At 44.1% G+C, this 23288-nt stretch overlaps 1 protein-coding gene across 7 annotated transcripts; it reads right to left on the bottom strand.

The window, feature by feature from the left end:
• Nucleotides 1-230: 230 nt before the first annotated feature.
• On the bottom strand, nt 231-22421 carry RHEX (regulator of hemoglobinization and erythroid cell expansion). 7 transcript variants are annotated; one of them, XM_047753641.1, is made up of 8 exons: nt 22181-22421; nt 19749-19840; nt 5208-5404; nt 4995-5095; nt 3779-3922; nt 3277-3288; nt 1812-1873; nt 231-1026 (listed from the first exon to the last, which is right to left on the bottom strand). In XM_047753641.1, the coding sequence occupies exons 4-8, from the start codon at nt 5089-5091 to the stop codon at nt 829-831; spliced, it is 513 nt and encodes a 170-aa protein (XP_047609597.1). In that variant the 5' UTR covers nt 5092-5095; nt 5208-5404; nt 19749-19840; nt 22181-22421; the 3' UTR covers nt 231-828. The 7 variants fall into 7 exon arrangements, with proteins under 7 accessions (XP_047609597.1, XP_047609598.1, XP_047609593.1 ...); XM_047753642.1 differs by having other exon boundaries at nt 5208-5314; XM_047753637.1 differs by having other exon boundaries at nt 5254-5404; nt 22181-22419.
• Nucleotides 22422-23288: the final 867 nt, after the last annotated feature.

Here is a 23288-nt window from a genome sequence, read left to right as displayed (position 1 = left end):
TAATGATGGCCATTCTGACTTGATTCGAATTTCTAAAGCAATGTTATGTAATAGAGGAAATGGCAGGCTTTCGGACATTCTTACTTTGGTCAAGATTTAACAGGACCTCACGCAGAATCTTACAGTGAAATATCATGCTCTCAGCTGATTCGAGATAAGCTATTCTTCATCAAGTTAAGAAGATGCCCTTCACTACAAACTGGCAGTCAAAGTAAAAACATCAACAAACCCAGGATGGATATTGAATTTTATTGGATTAAATTTGGAAAGATTTTCCTTGGAATAACAGACTGTGATGTTGGCTGGCACTAGTACCCTGTTATCTTTCGTTCCCAAGAAACTGCAGCTTTGAAGGTGGAGTGCTGGTGGGCTTTCCAAGGGCACTGTTGAAAGTTCTGAGGGGAGGGGAGGATTACTCAGCAAGATAACAACGCTGAAAAAGGAACAGCGTGCAAGCTTAGGTGAGAGGAAAAGAGGAACGAGTAGTTTCTGTTTTATTTTAAACTTTTAGGGATTGTTTATTGGCAATAATTCAAGAGCTCAGAGAGGCATTTACTTATAAGACCGTCAAACAGAACGATGACAGCTGATGAAAACCTCGACACATTTTTCGCTGGCGAGCGTCTTCATGACCTTCTCTACTGAGATGCTCCAATGTTTTCATACATCACCTGGAAGGCTTCCTGATTTGAATCGTTCTTGCGGAGATGCAAGAAAGACTCAGGTTTCTTATGCCTTGTTTAAAAAACAAAACAAAACTCCGTAATTCACCTACAGTCTAAGTGCAAGAATTCATAAGGCACTGCATGCCACTGCAAAGCCTAGAATTCACACGGCCACTTGAGTGTATTCCACTGGCTCAGAGGCAGGGTTCACAAAAGCCCAGAAATTGGGCTTATGGCTTTTGGGGTTGACATTGACGTAATCTGTCGTTTCCTTTATGTTCTCATAGTCTAGGACGGATTCATTTCTTCGTCCTCCAGGGGCTGAAAAGATCACTTGTGTGTAGTTCACATCCTTGGTGGCCTTCGGGGAGGGGAAAGCAAAACCTTTGGGTCAAGATTCTTGCCATGTTTGGAGGAGATATTGAGCTCACTCACTCAAAGAGGCTCACCCTAGGCTCACCTGGGTTCCAGCTAGCGGTATCTGGGGGCAGGGGCAGGGCAGAGCGGACGATTGCTCCTCGTGCCCGCCGGAATGAATGGGTTTAAGGAAAAAAGGCATGGAGACTCCATCCAAGTACGGTCAAGAGTCAGAGTGGACTTTGGCCAGTGACTAGGCCATGGGAAGGAGGGGTCCCACTAGAGCTTTCATTTTTTTTTTATTGCTCAGATTTTTTAAAATTACTCAGTGAATTTTATTACTTTTATAGTGTACAACAATCATCACAACCTGATTTTATAGCATTTCCATCCCAAACCCCCAGCGCATCCCCCCCCAACTTGCCTCATCTGGAAACCCGTAAGTTTTTCAAAGTCCATGAGTCAGTATCTGTTCTGCAAAGAAGTTCATTGTGTCCTTTTTTTAGATGCCACATGTAAGTGATAGCATATGATGTTGGTGTCTCACTGTCTGGCTAACTTTACCTGGCATGATAATTTCTAGGTGGAGCTTTCATTTTTACAGCCCACTCAGATCTACTCTGTCTGGATAATCCATGCTGATAGGAGCCTTTGGGCAAAAGCCTGAGCACCCTCCCCTAAGGATGCTGGAATGACTCCAGAAGCCCCTCCTTCCTTGCTCCCATCTCTGTATCCAAGGTGACCCCAGACTCGACATGGAGGGCTGGGATCCCTGGGAGGGTCCATTACCTGGCGGGTGGGCGGCGAGCTGTCTGAGCTGTCAGAACTATCGGAGGATGTGTCGCTGTCATCTAGGGAGAAATAGAAACTGTTCTTCTGCAGGAAGCCAGAGGGTGTTAGGAGGAGGTAGGGGCAATGGAAGGGAGAAGGAGACAAAGACAGAGGCAGAGCCAGCGACTCAGAGAGGAGTGGGGAAGAGAGACACAGAACCCACCAAAGAGGAAAAAGGAATAGAACAGAGAAGAAAGGGCAGTGGGGCAGAGACCCTCCCCAAATAGCCAGGAACATGTCCAAGAGTTCAGGCACTGCTGGGTTTTGTTTGTTTGTTTGTTTGTTTATTTGTTTCTTTTTAGGGCTGAACCCACACCATATGGAGGTTCCCAGGCTAGGGGTAAAATTGAAGCTGCAGCTGCCAGCCTATACCACAGTCATAGCATTGCTAGGTCTGAACTGCATCTGCAACCTACACTGCAGCTCATGGCAACACCAGATCCTTAACCAATGGAGCGAGGCCAGGGATTGAACCCACATCCTCATGGATACAAGTCAGATTTGTTACATCTAAGCCATGACAGGAACTCTGGGCACTGCAGCTTTGTCCAGCTCCATCTAAAAGTAATGCCAAGCCCACCAGGTTGAACTGTGCCCGGGAAGGACTGTCTGCTGCAAGGGGAGTGAGCGGGCATGTGCTGAGATGCTGCGGCCCAATGAGAACAGCTCTGGCCCCAGAAATCACAGGCACAGCTTTTAGTCTATACCTGTCACTAACTCCAGGAAGGTTACATTCCTTTTTTTGTGCCCTGATTTTGTCCTTTGTCAAACAAGAGGATTGGACCATGATCTCTGAGGTTCCTGCCAACCAAACTGTGTCTGAGTTGGGCCAGGCTCCAGTGGAGCTTCAGGATCAGGGGTCATGGCAAGGCTATCACCCCTCCTATTCCACTGACACCTTGAATTCACGCGAAGTGGCATCTTCTGATTCCCACAGGCACTGAGGCCTTATTAAAGATATAAATAATATCTCAGTGCCGAGGAAGTCTGACAATTAGATTTCTTCAAGGGAGAAGATCCAATTAGAACAATAGAGCTGGGAGTTCCTGTTGTGGCTCAGTGGGTAATGAACCCGACTAGGATCCATGAGGTTGTAGGTCTGATCCCTGGCCTTGCTCAGTGGATTAAGGATCTGGCATTGCCGTGAGTTGTGGTGTAGGTCACAGATGCGGCTCAAATCCCACGTTGCTCTGGCTGTGGTGTAGGCAGGCGGCTACAGCTCCAATTTGACCCCTAGCCTGGGAACCTCCATATGCTGCAGGTGTGGCCCTAAAAAGCAAAACAAAACAACAAAACAAAACAAAACAGAAAAAAACAGAGAAAACTCAAAGCAACCAAGAGCTAAAGCAAAGAAGAAGGAGCAGTCTCTGGCAAGGGAATCTCATGCTGCAGAAGTGACCGTTGTCACTGTGTGAAGAGTGACCTGCAGGGCCTCCTAAGCAGAGAAAGAGAAAAAAAAGGAGTGATGTCCCTGTTGGCTCACTTGCCAGAGGGGGATACAGATGTGAAGTGTCACCAAGACTCACACTTATTCAAATGCCCAGATACCATGGCTGGGGGACAGGTGGCGTGGTTGTAATCTTGGCTCCACCACTCACTGGCAGGCAGGAGAAAAGATGCCAGAGGATCACAGAGACAGGGGAAGAGAGGGTCCCCAAGCCTCCCCTGCAGCCATTCACACATGACCAAAGCTGGGACCAAACTTAGACCCACACAAACCCAATGAGATCCACCCTCCGCCAGGATAGGAAGAACAAGCTTCTGAAACGGGGGTCTGGCTTGACCAGTACTGGGGAGGGTGTGAGGAATCTCCAGGCTAGGGGTTTGGGCAGGACAGCCTGGGGTTGCTGCATGGAGCCTCCCCCGCTGTCCAGACAGAACAGAACAAGTTTTGTGACAAGTTCACCACCTGCCCCAGTACTCACGCCGGTATCGGGGCTCAGACGCAGGGGGGTTTCTCTCTGCCCGAGCTTCCTTTATCTCCTTGACAGCAGGTGCGTGGGGCTGGGCAGGGCTGAGTATGGGGACCTGGAGCCTGGCCTCTTTCAGTATCCGCTCATTCTCCTTGACTAAAGGGGAAAAGGCAAGTGACCCATGTGAAAGGTCGCTGGGTTGGGCCCAGGTCCCAATAGGGAAAACTGATCAGAGGGATGTCTTCTAATCGTAGCATGTCTCTGCTCAAAACCCGGCAATGCCCTTTGCCTCCTGTGGAGTAAAAAACCCAAGTACCAGCCTGAAGGCCCTCCTGGCCTCACTCCTCCTTCCTCTTCCTGGCAGCTTCTCAGCTGGGCCACCCTAGCCTCTTTGCTCCCCGCACAGTGTTTGTTCCTGGCTTATAGCCTTTGTAGGTATGACTCACGTCCTTACTTCCCTAGGTTTAGACTCACCTGTCAGCATCGCGGGGACACTGACTCCCCCTTCCAATGCCTATTTCCTCGCCTTGCTTCATCCTCTTCCCCCCCCACACACACACCCTGCCCAGCACATAGCATAAGCTAACATATTTTTACTTGTTTATGTTGTTCATTGTCTGGGTTACCCATGGAATGTCAGGTCCATAAGGACAGGGAGTTTTGTTTTGTTCCCTGTTGTGTTGAATAAGTGAATGAATGCATGAATGAGTCACTAAATTTACACCACCCGACCCAGTGCCTTGTCCTAGCACAGCCAAAGCAGTGTTACTTTATTTTCTCTGACTGTAATGTCTTCCCTGGACAGAGCTTCCTTCTTTCCACTATAAACCAGTCCCAGCATCCAAGCTAATCTCTCAGTCTAAGTATACTTCCTTCTGCTGCAATGCTAGGCCACTTCTTCACTTGTTCAGTCCCTTGCCTGTGATGAAGGAAATTCACCAGGCTCAGGTTACGTGAGCCCAGCCTCCCAAGCACTGCAGAGAAGCCTGTCTCTAGGCAGGTCTGTGGGATGGATGGCCTCTGAGCTGTCATTGCCAACCACAAAGAGGTTGGGTCAGGATGGGGATTATCCCCTTAGAGCCTGGCAGAGTGAGGGGGCATCTGGCCAGTGGATCCTCAGATAGGTTTTCAAGTGATATTTAGGGCTCCAAAGGGGACTCCACTTGCTACAGGCTGGGGAGTGGTCCCTGAGAAGGACCAGGAAGGAAGAGAAGGCTGAGCCAGTTACCCATGTGCCGGCTGAGCAGGTAGTTGATGGCTGCGAGGAGGCAGGCCTGCAGGACCAGCGACACCACTGCGATCACTACTCCTTGCCAGAGCTTCATTTCTCTGTTGGGAAAGGTCAGGTTAGAGGTTGCAGAGGTGCTGAGATGGATGCAAACCCATCCCCTGCCCCCTGCCAGAGGCAGCCCGCAGAAGCTGGCTTGGAAGCCGGCTATACCATCAGCCTGAAAGGAAGCCGCGCCGGTTCTTCCGGGGCCACTCACTCCGTCAGCATGATGTGCTCCTCGCAGGGCAGCTTCGGGTTGTGAGTGGGGCTCAGGATCTCTGGAGGGGAGTGGCAGGAAAAGATGTGGGTGGATCCACCCTGGGCACCCTGTCGCCAAGGAGCACGGCCAGCGGGACTGTCCCGGAGACCTGCAGAGGTGGGGCAGCAGGTCAGGACTCCCAGGCAAACTCAGCTACTGGGGTGTCGTTTGCTTTTCTCTCCCCAGATTCCAGATTTTGTCTTTCTCTTTTTAAGGCTGCTCCTGTGGCATACGGAAGTTCCCAGGCTAGGAGGTAAATCGGAACTGTAGCTGCCGACCTATGCCACAGCCACAACCGCACCAGATCCAAGCTGTCTGTGACCTACACTGCAGCTCAAGGTAACACTGGATCCTTAACCCACTGAGCAAGGCCAGGGATCAAACCTGCATCCTCATGGATACTAGTCATGTTCTTAATCTGCTGAGCCACAACAGGAACTCCCCGGATTCCAGTTTTTGAATCTACAAAAGAGGCAGTAAGGGCCAGTGGGCACTTGTTCTCTGCCAGCCACAGTGATGAGTCCATGGGACATGGCCCATTCTACCTGATCCACATAATCCCATGACTTAGATGTCACTACCCTCCTTTTATAAGGAGCAATGTGAGGTCCAAGGGCTGAGGGAATGCGTCTGAGGTCACACAGCCAGGCCTGGATCTGAGCTCTACATCCAAGCCTACACCTCCAACCATTCGTCTCTGCTCCCAGGAGACTTACCTGCTGCTGGAAGCACAAAGGGGTCCAACTGCAGCAAACACACAGGGAGAGACTGTGAGGAAGCCCAATCTTACACACACACATGCACACACATTCACTCACACCCTCTGTGACTTCACTGGGCTTTAAGTCCAGGACTGTGGATGCTGTTCCAACCTTTATGAGCATGTTTATTTTAAAAATCAGCTGATGGAGGAGTTCCCATCGTGGCTCAGCGGTTGATGAATCCCACTGGAAACCATGAGGTGGCGGGTTCGGTCCCTGACCTTGCTCAGTGGGTTGGGGATCTGGCATTGCCGTGAGCTGTGGTGTAGGTTGCAGATGCGGCTCAGATCCCATGTTGCTGTGGCTGTGGTGTAGGCCAGCGGCTATAGCTCTGATTCGACCCCTGGCCTGGGAACCTCCATGTGCTGAGGGAGTGGCCCAAGAAAAATGGCAAGGAGACATAAATAAATAAATAAATAAATAAATAAATAAATAAATAAATTAAAAAATAAAAATCAAAATCAGCTGATGGAGTTCCCATCGTGGCACAGCCGAAACGAATCCGACTAGGAACCGTGAGCTGTCGGGTTCGATCCCTGTCCTCGCTCAGTGGGTTAAGGATCCTAAGGATCCGGTGTTGCCGTGAGCTGTGGTGTAGGTCACAGACATAGCTTGGATCCCAAGTTGCTGTGCCTGTGGTGTAGGCCAGCAGCTGCAGCTCCTATTAGACCCCTAGCCTGGGAACCTCCATATGCCATGGGAGGGTGGCCCTAAAAAGTAAAAAACAACAACAACAACAACAAAAAACCACTTATAAATTCCATCAACATGGAGTTGAATATGGAGATTACACTAAGACAAGCCAGGATAGTAAACACTGAAAGGATGTTTATTCAGTACAAGATGAGGCCATGAAACCACCCACTGTCCTACTGAAGACGGTAAAGGTTGAAAAGCCTTTTATTGCCAATAGGCTTATTTTCCCCTCAATCAGTTTCCAAGTGATGAGGGCAGTATGGAAAGTCTCGGCGTATTGGGTTTTGTCTGCAGTTCTCACGCTGGGGCTCTTCCAAGCTCCAACTTGGACTAAAGTTGGAGCACAGAAGAGGCGCTAACCAGAGAGGGAGTCTGTGGGGCTGGTCACCACGGCCTCTCCAGGCCTGTGGGTGTTGGCCAGCTGGGGGGTGCCAGAGGGAAGTTACCACCATCACCCCTACACCCTTCACAAAACAACAAGCCAGCCCTTAAGAATGACTTTTGTGTGTGTGTGAGGTCAAAACTTGGGAGCAACCCTGCCCAATTTAGTCATCATACTTGCTTGAGTTGCGTCTTTCCCGCCTAATAAATTCTAGACACTTCCCGCAAAGGAACCTAACTCAATCTACCCTTTGCTTTTCAAGTTAAATGAGCAAAGAACACCTAACACCATCACGCCTAAAGAGTTGTATTTAGTCTGATTTATAAAGCTGGATTCAAGATCCAGACACGAGTGCTTCATTACGTATAGATTCAGATCACGTAGGGATGCACTGGGGGAGATGGTAGGTGGGAACGTTCTAAGTGGGAGAATTCCCTTTCCTCTCCCTCTGCTGCATCCCAAGCACCCACCACCCTGGTGCCGAGAAGCACCAGAAGTTCATCTGAGCATTAGAGCTTCTGTGGTTCCTTCTGCAGGAGAGCTGCATGAGCTCACTCTGGTTTAGCACAAAGGGGCCCCAGGGAGGCAGGAGGTGGAAACTGACCCAGATGGAAAACAAGAGAAATGACCCACCTTTCACCTCCTCTGAGTCCCAGGACAAATGGATAGAAAATCGAACACTCGCCAGTGATCTGCAAGCTCCAGAAAGAAAGCTCAGTCTAAAAGTGGCATGTACAGGAGTTCTCGTCGTGGCTCAGTGGTTAAAGAATCCAACTAGGAACCATGAAGTTGCGGGTTCGATCCCTGGCCTTGCTCAGTGGGTTAAGGATCTGGCATTGCCATGAGCTATGGTGTAGGTCGAAGATGCTGCTTGGATCTGGTGTTGCTGTGGCTCTGGAATAGGCCGGCAGCTAGAGTTCTGATTAGACCTCTATCCTGGGAACCTCCACATGCCATGGGTGCGGCCCTAGAAAAAGACAAAAAAAAACCCCAAAAAAGTGGCATGCACAAAATAAAATTTACAGAGCCAGGATGCCAGAAATAAAACACCAAAGTGATGAAGAAGAAGCGAGAAGGGCATTGTTCACGAAAAAGTGATCTTGAAGGATCAGGTGACTTGACAGAAGAAAGGGCATAGGTGTATTTTAAATGCCCTGTTTTCTTTTGAATAAGCTGTCCTAAAAGTTCAATATGAAGCTAGTACAACCTTGTAAATCAACTATACCTCGATAAAATTAGAAAAAAAAATTTCAATAGATACCAATTTCTCAAGAAAATGTCATTACCTATCCTGATTTCTGGGGCAGTTGCAAAAATAAGATGCGATCTTAACTTTACCAGGAGAAATTTATTGCATCAAAAAAGATATGAAGGAGTTCCTGCTGGGGTGCAATAGGATCAGCGGCTTTTTGGGAACACTGGGACACATGTTCAGTCCCTGCCTGGCCTTGCTCAGTGGGTTAAGGATCCAGCATTTCCGCAGCTGCAGCGTAGGTCGAAAATGCAGCTTAGATCTGATCCCTAGCCTAGGGCCAATGGGAAGGCCCCCCCAAAAAAGAAAAGAAAAAGACATGAAGATCCTGGCAAAGGGCTAGAAGCTAGGCTAGTGTGCCTGGAACATCAATTGTTCCTTTTTTTTTTTTTTTTTAAGGGCCACATCCACTAGGTGAGGCTAGGCCCAGGCGAGGGGTCCAATCGAAGGTGTATATTCTGGTCACAGCCACAGCAATGGCCAGATCACAGCCGTGTCTGTGACCTACACCACAGCTCAGGGCAATGCCGGATCCTTAACCCGCTGAGCAAGGCCGGGGATCAAACCCGCAGCCTTATGGATACCAGTCGGGTTCTTAACCTGCTGTGCCACAATAGGAACTACTCAATTGTCCCTTTTTTAAAGGTGCTCTAGTGCCTTAGGATTGATTACCTCATATTGAGCATCTGATTCGTCCTTAATCTCAGAAATTATTCCCCCTCTTTCATTGAAGGAGATGGCCAGGACGCCACCAGAGCTATGTTCTGAAAGTGTGCTCAAAGTTTCAATCTTTAAAGACTCCCTTCTCTCTTTATTTATTAAAAAATTAAACAAAGAATAAGGGTTTATAATATGAGAATTAAAAATGTAAATAAGCAAAGCATTTCACAAAAATGACCCCAAATTTCTTCAATAAAGTTTTCTATATATTTTCATAAATGCATACACTTTGGAGTATGTTTACACGATATTTTAAAATATGGTGTCATGCTGATTGGTAGCTTTTTCTCTTCACTTAATATATCATAAACTTGTTTCCAGACAAGAAAAACCTCCATTAAAAGACTCCAATCTACTAAATGCCCGTTGACAGATGAATGGATTAAAAAGATGTGGTACATGTATACAATGGAATACCATTCAGCCATAAAGAAGAACAAAATAATGCCAGTTGCAGCAACATGGATGCAACTAGAGATTCTCATGCTAAGTGAACTAAGTCAGAAAGAGAAAGACAAATACCACATGATATCACTTACATGTGAAATCTAAAATACAGCACAGATGAGTCTATCTACAGAACGGAAACAGACTCACAGATATGGAGGGCAGACTTGGGGTTGCCAAGGGGGACCGGGGAGGGGGAGTTCGAGGTTAGTAGATGCAAACGATTACATTTAGAGTGGATAAGCAATATAGTCCTACTGGACAGCACAGGGAACCATATCCAGTCTCTTGGGATAGAACATAATAGAAGATAGTATGAGAGAAAGAATGTATATATATGTATGACTGGGTCACTATGCTGTATAGCAGAAATTGACACAACACTTAATCAACTGTATTTCAATAAAATAAAATAAAAAATCTCCAATCTAGGGGCCCACAGGCCAAATTTAATGCCAATTTTGCCATTAAACAAAATTTAATGATTTTGTTTGATAACATGCCTTAAGACTTTGTATGTGGATGTCCTGAGGAGGACCAGGTTCCTTTCAGACCCTGGCTGGTTCCTGAAGGCATTTGAGTCTGTCACCTTCCGTTTTATAGCATCATTTAAAGTTCCACTCTATTGGCGTTTCTTAGCAGGCTGACATTCTGAGGCAGACAGTTCCTTGTCTAGAATTATGTGGACAGCCAGACATTCAGTGTCCTCGGAGATCACCGATAACAGGTGTTAACAGGTCAATGTAACAACCAAAATGACCGAAATGACCGCACCCATTTCCAAATGTCCCATTATCTTAACACCAATCTTATTTTGTCTCTTTATACAAAACTATGTTGCCTGCCACTTCTTCCATCATTCTGATATATTATGAGCATCTTACTAGCCAAATGGCACACAGTACCTGTGGTAATAGATAACATAAACGTCAAACAGATCTCAATATGGATTCAAGTTCTGTTCCCTTCCAAGTGTGAATTATTGAATTCCTCAGTGTCTCAGGTTCTCTACCTGTACAATGGGGCCAATGAGAGTATCTACCTCCCAGAGTTCTTATGTGGGCTCTGGGAGTTATGTTTATAAAGACCTAAATCAGTGCCAGGCATATGGGAAGCACACCATAATTACTAGGTATTATTCAACCCTAAAATGCCACACCAGGCACCAAGGTGGTGACTAGAGTAGAGCTATTAAAACTGGGTCACTCTATTTTAGGAAACTTAGGCATTCCTTCTGAGTATGGTTTGAAGATAAAATCTGGGCAGAATGAGATATGAAAATGATGACAGACGTCATTATTAAGTGGCTAATAGCCCCTAACCACAATGAGCAAGTTGTTCCATGGTGTCTAACAGCAGATTGCTGATCAGTCGGCAGAAACATCTACTCATTTGTGTGGGCACACACACATGCACGAACGCGCACACACACACACACACACACACACACACATCCCCCAAATGACTGGGAAATGAGCAATCCGAGGCAATTATGCTGTGACAAAGTGCCCAGACCATGTACAAGTAGGTAAGCCTTGTCCCATAATCAAGAAGGGACTGTCCTGCCCTCTTTCAGGTTTTGGTGATAGAGTGTCCCGCCAGGTGCCTTCAAACGCACGCCAGCAAAGGGGTAAGAGCATTTCTTCTGTTCACTTCAGACCTGGTGGAAATCCTTAGGCTCCCAGTGAAGGCTGGATTCCATTTTCTTGTTTCTCCTTCCCCTGATAAAGGAGCTCTCTTGTGGCAGTAGGTACAGCAGAACAAAAGATGTGAAATAATAAAAACACACCTTTTTCTCTCTGATGTCATGCTTTCTTTGGATAGATAGATTCTGGAAAGAGTGCTTCAAAATAAGACCACAACAGAAGGTGATTTCGATGAAAAGCATGTGGGTTAGAGCCATTGTCATCAATATTGCTAAGCTGACTTGGTCAATTTTTAAAAATCAAGTCTCTTTAATGGCTTTTATGAAGCATTTAAAAAGATTTTCTCTGCTTTGTTGTATGGTAGAAGTTGACAGAACACTGTAAATCAACTATAACGGAAAAAATAAAAATCATTAAAAAAAGATTTTCTGGCCATTTTCATCATTTATTGCTTTTAAAAAGAACAATTTGAGGAGTTCCCATTGTGGTTCAGCAGAAACAAATCTGACTGGCATCCATGAGGACGCAGATTCAATCCCTGGCCTTGCTCAGTGGGTTAAGAATCCAGCATTGCCATGAGATATGGTGTAGGTTACAGACATGGCTCAGATCTGGCATTGTTGTGGCTGTGGTATAGGCTGGCAGCTGTAGCTCCGATTTGACCCCTAGCCTGGGAACCTCCATATGCCTCGGATGTGGCCCTAAAAAGACAAAAAGTAAATAAGATAAATAAAATAAAATGCACAATTTGAGCTAGAACACAGTGGAAAAAGAACAAGGCAGGGAGGAGAGCCTGGCTTATCCTCCTGGCTCTGTCACTTGCCAATTACGGCATGAGACAGGTGGAAGTCCTTCCCAGGCCCAGCAATTGACAGGACCCCTAAGGCTCTCTCTAGCCCTCAGGATCCTGTCTTTTTTTTTTTTTTTTGTCTTTTTAGGGCTGCGCTCGTGGCATACGGAAGTTCCCAGGCTAGGGGTCAAATCGGAGCTACAGCTGCCAGCCTACACCACAGCCGCAGGCAACTCGGGATCCGAGCCTCGTCTGTGACCTACACCGTAGCTCATGGCAATACTGGATCCTTAAGCCACTGAGCGAGGCCAGGGATTGAACCCACGTCCTCATGGATGCTAGTTGGGTTTGTTAACCACTGAGCCATGATGGGAACTCCAGCTTTCTGTTCTTTAAAGACTGAAGTAGAGTTGGTGAAAGGGAAGTATTAGCTGGATGGAAACGGAATCTTTTAAAAGAAAAAATATATATTCATCTTACAATATCATCCAGTCTCCTTCATATTACTAGACTTTTCTCCCCTAATTGAATATGCAGTTTTGAAGAGTCGGCAAAATGAGGAAACGAAAATAAACCAAACTAATAATGAATATAACCACAGGAACAGAGAAGGCCGAACATTGTGAGGCCACTGAAATTTTCTTTTCACAAAATCTCAATAAAATTATTGATTGCTAGAAAAATATAAACTAGCAAAATTGATTTCATCAGGCCCAGAAAATTTAGATGGAAACCAAAGCAAAATAATAAGAAAGAAGTGTGAGAAGCAGTGTAGTCTCCAACTGCTTAAGGCAGTGAACTTGGAGTCAGACAGCTTGAGTTCACACCCCAGCCCATCCCCTGCATGAGCTTGATGTAGGTATTTAACTTCCCAAAGCCTCTCTTTTCCTACCTGTAAGATGAGAGCAATAATAATTAATTCCCAGGATTAGATAAGATGAATATATTGGAGTTCCTGTTGTGGCTCAGTGGTTAATGAATCCAACTAGGAACCCTGAGGTTGCGGGTTTGATCCCTGGCCTTGCTCAGTGGGTTAAGGATGCGGCATGGCCGTGACCTGTGGTGTAGTTTGCAGACGCGGCTCGGATCCCATGTTGCTGTGGCTCTGATGTAGGCTGGTGGCTACAGCTCCAATTAGACCCCTAGCCTGGGAACCTCCATGTGCTGCAGGAGCGGCCCAAGAAATGGCAAAAGCAAAAAAAAAAAAAAAAGATAAGATGAATGTAAATGATACCTCCTTCTGCGGATGAAATAAGATGAGATATGTGAAGCAGTTATTCTAGCTTTTGTCACCTATTAAGAAGCATCCAATACATGGAAGCTATTATTATTTAGAAATTAAAAGCATTATAAAAATTCTCTACTCAAACTCTGTGTCCAAACAGTTTTACAAATGAGTTATTTTGAACTTTTCGGGAACATGTAGTTTTTATGCTATATAAGAAGATCCAGGGCACCGAAAAAGATGGAAAACTCTCCAGACTCATCTCACTTACGAATATAGAGACAAACATGATAATATCAAAAGGCACTCCAGGGATGTCCAGGGAATCCGTCATTACAACAAGGAAAACTAACGTTGAGTATTTACCGTGTGCTTTTATCCTCTTACTTTACGAGACTAGGCATCATCACCATTTCACAAAGGAGGACACTGAGGCTTGGGGAGGCTGAGCAATTTGCCCTGGGCGACCCACTCAAGGCTTGGGGAGGCTGAGCAATTTGCCCTGGGCGACCCACTCAAGTTTTTTTTTTTTCATCTTTTGTCTTTTTAGGGCTGCACTTGCAGCATATGGAGTTCCCAGGCTAGGGGTCGAATTGGAGCTGTAGCCGCCAGCCTGCAGCTACTCCAGATCCCAGCCGTGTCTGCGACCTACAACACACAGCTCACAGCAACGCTGGATCCTTAACCCACTTAGCGAGGCCAGGGATTGAACCCGTGTCCTCGTGGTTGTTAGTCGGGTTCGTTAACCACTGAGCCATGACCGGAACTCCCAAGTTTTTTTTTAATTGAAGTAGAGTTGATTTACAATATTGTGTTAATTTCTGCTGTACAGAAAAATGATTCAGTCACGCATATACAGTATATGGTTTTTTTTGTTTGTTTTGTTTTGTTTGTTTGTTTTGTTTTGTCTTTTTGCCATTTCTTGGACTGTTCTCACGGCATATGGAGGTTCCCAGGCTAGGGGTCTAATCAGAGCTGTAGCCACCAGCCTACACCAGAGCCACAGCAATGCGGGATCCGAGCCGTGTCTGCAAACTATACCACAGGTCACGGCCACGCCGGATCCTTAACCCACTGAGCAAGGCGAGGGATCGAACCCACAACCTCATGGTTCCTAGTCGGATTCGTTAGCCACTGCGCCATGACAGGAACCCCTATACACTGTTTTTAAAACATCCTTTTCCATTATGGTTTATCACAGGACATTGAATATCGTTCTCTGTGCTATTCAGTAGTCTAGAGTCAAGTTTTAAACTCACACCCATCTGACTCCAAAGTTTAACCCTCAATCCTTACAAAGAACTGCATGTTACATGCAAACATAAATACAACATGAACAAATCAGATTTTTTAAATGATCTCAGTAAAATGGTAAAATAATGGATAAAACTGAGGGTTCATTTTTAATTTTTTCATAAAGTTGATTACATTCAAGGGTGAGGATTGTTTCTTACTCTAATAATGAATATCCCTTCTATACGAACAATCAACGTCTTACCAAATCATAAAGTATTTTAGCAGTTATTTGAGAACAAGGATGTCTGCTGTAACCATTTTTAAAAGTTAGTCCTGGAAATTTGAGTCCTGGAAATTCATCCACATTTAACAACAATATTGAGTATTTATTTAGTATGTTCTCTGTGGCAGACACATGTATTAGCTGACTCAACTCTCACAATCACCTTAGCAGGTAGGTACTATCATTATTTCCATTTTACAGAGGACGAAATTCAGACACAGAGAACTTAAGTAATTTGGCCAAGATAATGAAAAGAGTTAATGAGGTCTTGTGCCCAGAGGAGCGCTGGAGCCTCAGCTAATAACTGATGCATCAAAGAAATGGGGCAAAAAAAAAAATCAAATTTCTCCTTATTTGCAAAAGATGTGATTTTATACTGATAAATCCCCAAAGAATCAATTGAAAGACTAGTGAAATTAATGACACTGTTCAGGAAAGTCCTGAGGACCTGATAAATATTCTAAAATTACCAGCTATCTTTCTATTATTTTAGCAATGGCCAGTTAGAAAACCGAATTGGGGGCGGGGAGAGGCAGGAGCCTTAGCAACCTTCACCACAGATCGATCTGAGAATAATTTGAATTATAGGAAAGTTATTTTGAAGAAAATTGTAGAAATTTATTGAGAAATCTAAAAGACTTAAAACTAATAAAGGCATACGATGATTCAGACTGGGAAGCTAGAAGACTAAGAATAAATCACTTTGAAATTGAAATCAAGTGAAATTGAAATAAATCAATTTGAAATTGTCCAAAGTTAGAGTGAGAACTTTTTTATCTCAAAATATGCAAAAATTCATCTGAGAAAAAGTAGTACCAATCCAGAAGCACTGAAACATGTTTGAGAAGAAATTGAGACAGGTGGATTCCAGACACACCACTTTTTAAAAGTAGTGTAGGCTTGTAAAATATGCCTCTGTACAGTGCATATATTATAAAAGTAATTCACAAAGCAGGGAGAGGAAAGAGAGGGGTTATTTTAAAAATGTTGCACCCAGAATAATGAATTAGCTACCTTTAAGAATCCAGAAAATATCTTAGATTCAGATGTGATATAACAAAATAAAGTATAAAGGGATTAAGGAAGTAAATATTTTTAAGTTGAGATATTAAAATTAAAAGGAAATAGGATCAGATATTCATATATTTAATAATATTTATGAAATCCCCAAATGAGAGAAAACTTTCTCAGTTTATGTGCAATGGAAGAAATTATAAAGTGACACAAGCAAAGTAGATCTGGTTCTAAAATATTAAAATTTTATACTCAATATTTTGTAATAATCTAAAGGGGAAAGAATCAGGGAAAGAATATCTATATAACTGAAGCCCTATGCTATATACCTGAAACTAACACAATATTGAAAATCAACGAGGATACTTCAATTAAAAAAATTAACATGTTAAAAAAGGATCTAAAGGCAAACAGACAAAAAACTAGAAAAAATACGTGGAACACATAATTTTTAAAGATTTTACATTTTTTTTTTGCAAAAATTCTTATGAAAAACCCTAGCACTCCCCAAATGATAAGCTATAAAAGGTGTGGAACAGACAATTCACAAACAATCGAGAATGAGACCAAAGATGTAAATGCAAGGTAGCTCTACCCACTGTGGGTTATAAAAATGAAAAGAATGGAAAACAATCTAATTGAAAAACAAAAACTTAATAAATTAGGATGAAGGTATAGAATGGGGTGTTTTATACAGATATTTTAAATTATGTTTAGGAAATATTAATCTGGGGAAGGACTCAGGTCTGTGAAAAAGTACAAGGCAGTTACATTTAGCTTGTACTTTATTGTATATATATATATATGATATACAATATGATCGCAACCCTGTGAAAAGTAAACATAAATTAATGAATATTTCTAAGAAAGAAAACTCTGCATTATTAGATTTTCTTGTCTATTAGTTGAACACTAATGGCCACCCTCAATTCACTTGATTTGGTTTCTCCAAATCCAGAGTAATTAATAATAATTGTGTATATCAAATATAGATTTTTCTCATGAATATAAATTATGAAAATTAAATTGGGGATTCTATTTAAATTACTTTATTCAAAAATGGGAAATGGAAGAAAATATACCTAAATGTTCACAAAACTAGGTAGTGAAATGTGGATGATTTTTCCAATGAGGAAAAAAAAACATATTTTAAGAGAATGGAGACAAGCCCAGAAATTCTGAGTAGCTTAAATTAGCTTGAGACCAAATTTATCTACATAAATGTTTTATTTAACCTCTAAATTGTATCTCATATTTTCTGGCATTGAAAGCACAGAAGATAAAATGTTGGCAGCTGATCTAAACTTAGTAAGGAATATGATAATTTGCCAAGGCAAAGAAAAGATGCTCACTCTGTATCTTAAGTTATAGAATAGGAAGGCAAAGGCTATTCAAAACCCTTTTGATAAGTTCTGTACAAAGAAATAATGCACTTCAATGGAAACAATCTAAATGTCCATCAACAGATGAATGGATTAGGATGTGGTACATATACACAATGGAATACTACTCAGCCATAAAGAAGAACGCAATGATGCCATTTGTAGCAACATGGATGGAGCTAGAGACTCTCATAGTAAGTGAAGTAAGTCAGAAAGAGAAAGACAAATACCATATGATATCACTTATATCTGGAATCTAATATATGGCACAAATGAACCTTTCCACAGAAAAGAAACAAACTCATGGGCATGGAGAACAGACTTGTGGTTGCCAAGGGGGAGGGAGAGGGAATGGGATAGACTGGGAGTTTGGGGTTAGTAGACGCAGACTATTGCCTTTGGAGCGGATAACAATGAGCTCCTGCTGTATAGCACAGGGAACTGTATCTAATCACTTGTAATGGAATATGATAGAGGATAATGTGAAAAAATTATATATATATGGGTCTCTTTGCTGTATAGCAGAAATTGACAGAACATTGTAAATCAACTATAATAATTTTTTTAAAAAAAGAAAAAATTAGAAATAATACACGGACTTCCTGTTGTGGTGCAGTGGAAAAATGAATCTGACTAGTATCCATGAGGATGTGGGTTTGATCCCTGGCCTCAGTGGGTTAAGGATCCGGGTTGACGTGAGCTGTGGTGTAGTTTGCAGATGCAGCTCAGATCTGGTGTTGCTATGGTTGTGGTGCAGGCTGGCAGCTGCAACTCTGATTGGACCCCTAGTCTGGGAACTTCCATATGCCGCAGGCACAGCCTTAAAAAGCAAAAAAAAAAAAAAAAAAAGCAAATAATACACTTCAATTCTCAATGATTCCAATGTTTTAACTTTCCATGTACTAAATAAATATTATGAAACTAAAAAAATTGTATCTCACCAAGTTAATCAAACATTGAGATAATCAACACCATGTTTGAATTTCAATCGATTAAATATTTTTTGAGGGGTCTATGTGCATGGTGCTGGGTGAAATACCCTGATGCCCATGAGGGAGATGAGAATGTCATCTGAACTTCCAAGAGCTCACGTTGTACTGGGAAAATTAAGACATTAACTTGCGAAAAATCAGAATGCACAAAAGATGCCATGGCATCCTTCTGCATGAAGGACTGGCAGAAGGAGTGATATCAATGACACATATTATTTCAGTGGAAATGGAGATCTCCACGCAGTAGCATGTTCAGAGAAGAGTCGCTGTGTGGTGACGGAGAACAGGCAATGGATGGGTGGAGAACTGGGAGGATAGCACTCCAGCGAAAGGTGTCTGCCAGCTCTGACTGTAGCTTCAGTGGAACTGACAGTCTTTAACAAAGTTCAGTCTAGATGACCACACGAGAATAAGGTTATATGGGAGAAAGCTGAGTATACTGCCAGGCAACCTCACAAGTAAGGGCAGGAGAATGCTGGAGAGCAGGGACTTAGTGGTCAGATGAACTGGGCTGGGAATCCCAGCTCTGGCCTTCTTAGCCTCATTGTTTGATCAGAAAAATGAAGACATCACTTGTTTCATTTTTTTAAACTCACATGTTGTGCGCTTATTCTGCACCAGCATCATACAAAACATCTCGCCTAAATTATCTTATTTAATCCTCAGAATAGCAACATATTGTTGTCCTCATTTTACGGATGAGAGAACCAGGCTCTAATCCCCCAGGGAGGGGAAGGGAACTCAAATCCAAGCTGTTTAGGGCCAGAGCCTCCACCACACTGCACACGGTATTTAAGAAGCTTAGTTGATTAAGAAGATGTGGTACACATATACAATGGAGTGCTACTCAGCCATAAAAAAGAATAAAATAATGCCATTCGCAGCAACATGGATGCAACATTAGATTCTCATACTAAGTGAACTAAGTCAGAAAGAGAAAGACAAATACCATGTGATATCATTATGTGTGGAATCTAAAATATGGCACAAATGATCCTATCTTCAGAATAGAAACAGAGTCACAGACATAGAGAACAGATTTGTGGTTACTGAGGGGGAAGGGGAGGAAGTGGCATGGACGGGGAGTTTGGGGCAGATAGATGCAAACTATTACGTTTAGAATGGATAAGCAATGCGGTCCAACTGTACTGCACAGGGAACTATACCCAGTCTCTTGGGACGCAGCATGATGGAAAATACCATGAGAGAAAGAATGTATATATATGTATGACTGGGTCACAATGCTACACAGCAGAAATTGACAGAACAGTGTAAATCAACTATATTCTAATAATTAAAAAAAAAAAAAAAAGAAGAAGAAGCTCAGTTGAGGGCCTGGTGTCTATAGGTGCACAGCAGCGGAAGATCCTCAGACCAGAACAGAGGGCTCAAGTTCAAACTGGCTTGCCCACGTAAAGGCACCCATTTCCATAGGGTCCTGTAAGAAAACTGAGCTCACTTGTGATTTTCAATGTACAAAGCTAGATGGTCCTGGGAGGTCCTCAGTCCTAAACAGTTCCCACTCCTACAACTGTCACCATGTCCACACACCAGGGGACAGAGAAAGTCAAAGTTCCAGCTGTGAAAAGGGAGGAAATCAGGGGATGACAGAGTGTTAGGGTGTCACCTCTCTCCTGGGTATCAGAGAAATCGTCTCTAGAGTTCCTTCGGCTCTGGTCACTGTGGCAGGGGCCTCACCCCCAGGTGGCTGAGACACATCTGGAATATGAAATGAGAACCCAGATCAACGTTGCAGCTTGGCAGCTCTCTAAACTCAGCCGCCTTGGACACCCTGCTTCCTCTCTCAGAGCCTTAGTTTCCCAGAAGCTGAGAGGGGTGAGCAAAATAGATTTAGTTCTGACATTTTGTTGTTCCAGAATTCTCTGAGTCTAAAATGACATAAATGAGCCAGAAGTAGCAACACTGAATCTCCACCAGCAAAGCCACATCTCCAGTCACAATGATTTGTAAGTGTGGGTGCAGCTGATTTTTGAGGAGGAAAACCAGTCATCCAAAATTTCGAATTAGGAGTTCCTGTTGTGGCTCAGCGGAAAGGAACCTGACTAACATCCATGAGGATGCAGGTTTGATCCCTGGCCTCGCTCAGTGGGTTAAGGATCTTGCGTTGCCGAGAGCTGTGGTGTGTAGGTCGCAGACGCAACTCGGATCCTGCATTGCTGTGACTGTGGTGTAGGCCAGCAGCTACAGCTCCAATTTGATCCCTAGCCTGGGAATCTCCATACGCAGCGGTGCAGCCCTAAAAGACAGAAAAAAAAAAAAAAATTGAATTAGTTAATTTGAGGTAAACATTTTTGCAAGAAAGTTTTAGAGAGAAATGTAACTTGGTGATTTGGGGGTGGAAGCAATTATACAATGACTTGAGGTGAGTGCAACTTAGTGCCAAGATTAAATCAGCAAGACAAAGAATTGCAAGCAACTCAAGCAGTATTCAGGATTCATTTTGCTAGTTCCCACAAAGCTCCAGGTGAATTGGAGGGGCCGACCACCTTTTATGGAATTAACCCAGTAACTTTTAGAGAAAGGAAACGCTTTCTATAGATTATGCTCAGTTTGTGAGCACTTTGGTGGCTGGGACCCTGTCTTGTCCATACTTTAGCTCCATCATTCCTGGTGCAATTCTTAGAGATAATGTATGAGGAAAGCACTGTTTTAACATTCTGGACACATTGCAGTTAAATCAGTTTGCATATAATAAACACTGTTTAAGCTTGGTTGTAGGGGGGCACTTAATGTCCCTCAGTCCCAATTTCCAACTCTGTTAATCAGAAAACCAAAGAGGGGTGAGACCATGGAAACTTCCAGCACAGTTATGGCTTCACTACTGGGTCTCAGAGCCCTGGACGTGCCCCCTGTGCAGTCTAGTAGCGCCTTGTGCTCAGAAGGGCCCCAGGGTTGGTTTAGTGATGGACCGTTACCATCTTTAAATCCTTAATAATTTTTAACAGGGAACCCCAGATTCCCACTTGCCTTGGGCCCTTCCGGTTAAACACTGATCCTGCTCAAGGCCTTTTATTGAGTAGAGCAGCCGAAGCCCACACAGCAAAGTCACTACACAGAACCAGAGCAGGGGGTGCCAGTCACCAAGTCTTCCCTGAGTGGTTGGTCTACACTTCTGAGCTCCCAGGCTGCAGAGAGGATGGAGAGAGGCCTGCTCTAAAAACACTCAGCTGTGCTAAACTTCGCTAGAAGAGTTTTCCATCACTGACTTCTGTCAGGTCACTTAACACCTCTGTGCCCAGGTTTCCTCAACGATAAAGAGAAGCTACTAACAGCAACTCTATTTTCAGGGTTGTTGTAAGGATTAAATGAATTAATCTATGTGATGCTCTTAGAATAGCTCCTGGAAAAAAAAAAAAAAAAGAACCGAGTGTTACATTTTGCTGTTGTTGCTGGCTTTTCCTTGCCGGAAGGGTTGTGTGGCTTTTTTCTTTGACAGCATACATTTTCTGATTCCCATTCATAACATTTTAAAACTGCTGGACTGGTTCCCTGGCCTCCACTTATCCCAATTCCTTGTGGATCAGGAGGAATCTTAAGGGAAAACCTCCTGCAGGGAGATATTCTCTGGAATCTACTTTCCAGTTGACTTTCAAAGTGTAATTTATAGCTACTACTGATGGAGCACTGGACTGGGTGCCAAATGTACATTGTGGAATCCTCATAGCAACACTGTAAGGTGGCTGGTTTTATACCCATTTTACAGATCAGGAAACTGAGGCCTACAAATGTTTGGCAGAGTTCTTCAGATTTGGTCCTGTCTGGATCCAAAGTCCATTCGCCTTCTAGCCAGAGCCCTGAGGGCCACTGCTGCTAAGGCAGCCACAGCTCAGGTTTCAGGAGCAGGAGACTAATGTCCCCTAAAGTGCAAACTGCTGCATCGTTAGCTCGCTTCAAGCCAATTGCAATTGAATTCCACACCCTGGAATTCTAGCATACAGGTAGAGAAGCTCCTCTAAAACTTCTGCCTATGTATTGTCACAAATAGAGGCACATCCCTCAAGCTAATTTAAAATCCTACCTTGTTCAGACAATACTTACCCTCAGGACCGTGAGAAAGGTCGGATCCCAGCCTATGTTTCAGCGCAGTCCTGAAAGAAACATCTCCGGTCGGAAGCTTCTCAGTCACTGGAGGTCAGTCACAAATGTTTCATCATTTCCAACAGGGTGGGGGCAGGCTGCTTAGAAGATAGCAATCTAGCTCAGTTGAGTAGAGTGGGGTGAAGCGACAGATAATACCACCTATCTCGCTCAGCCTCCTACCCTACCGCTCTGTGCAGCAGACTCTTTGACGTCGATGAAAATGAATCGTCTCTTTCTCTCTCTGTGAACACATGTTTAAATACCAAGAATAGGAGTTCCCGTCGTGGCTCAGTGGTTGGCGAATCCGACTGGGAATCATGAAGTTGCGGGTTTGATCCCTGGCCTCACTCAGTGGGTTGGGGGCTTGGCGTTGCCGTGAGCTGTGATGTAGGCTGCAGGTGCGGCTCGGATCCCGCGTTGCTGTGGCTGTGGTGTAGGCCGGCAGCTGCAGCTCCGATTCGACCCCTGGCCTGGGAACATCCATGTGCCGCGGGTTCAGCGCTAGAAGAGATAGAAAACAAACAAACAAACAATACCGAGAATAGGCACACAGCCTGGTAGCACAGAAATAGCACTGGAGAAGGACTCAGGAGGCCTGGGTTCAAATTCCGGCTCTGGCACTAATTTGCTGTCTGGGCTCAGGCAAATCACTTTCCCACCAGGGGCCTCACATTGTACCTCTAGAAAATAAAGACATGGGCCTCCAGCTATTGGAAAGATCCCTTCCAACTCGCCTCATTTCTGAGTCTGTGGGTGAGGCAGCCACAGATGATTGAGAGAGTGTGTATGGAGTATATGGCAACTGACGATTTTCTTTTTCTTTCTTTCTTTCTGGATAGATTTTCAAGGACTTCTTCTTCTTTTTTTTTTTTTTTTTGTCTTTTTAGGGCCGCACTCACGGCATATGGAGGTTCCGAGGCTAGGAGTCGAATGGGAGCGGTAGCCACCGGCCTACACCACAGCCACAGCAACACAGGATCCGAGCTGCGTCTGTGACCTATACCACAGCTCACCACCACGCCGGATCCTTAACCCACTGAGCGAGACCAGGAATCGAACCCAAATC

Source organism: Phacochoerus africanus, chromosome 11 (genome assembly GCF_016906955.1).
Source record: "Phacochoerus africanus isolate WHEZ1 chromosome 11, ROS_Pafr_v1, whole genome shotgun sequence".
Taxonomy (NCBI): domain Eukaryota; kingdom Metazoa; phylum Chordata; class Mammalia; order Artiodactyla; family Suidae; genus Phacochoerus; species Phacochoerus africanus.
Note: the sequence above shows the minus strand (reverse complement) of the source record. Positions and strands in the feature narration are given on the sequence as shown.

Bases quoted from the DNA above. Each gene is read 5' to 3' on its own strand.
- RHEX (XM_047753637.1), bottom strand. The intron at 3,923-4,994 runs GTAACTGGCTCA...TTTCCCCTTTAG, and splicing joins CCTGCTCAGCCGGCACATGG to TCAAGGAGAATGAGCGGATA. The intron at 1,027-1,811 runs GTAATGGACCCT...CCCTCCCCGAAG, and splicing joins GCTCGCCGCCCACCCGCCAG to GCCACCAAGGATGTGAACTA.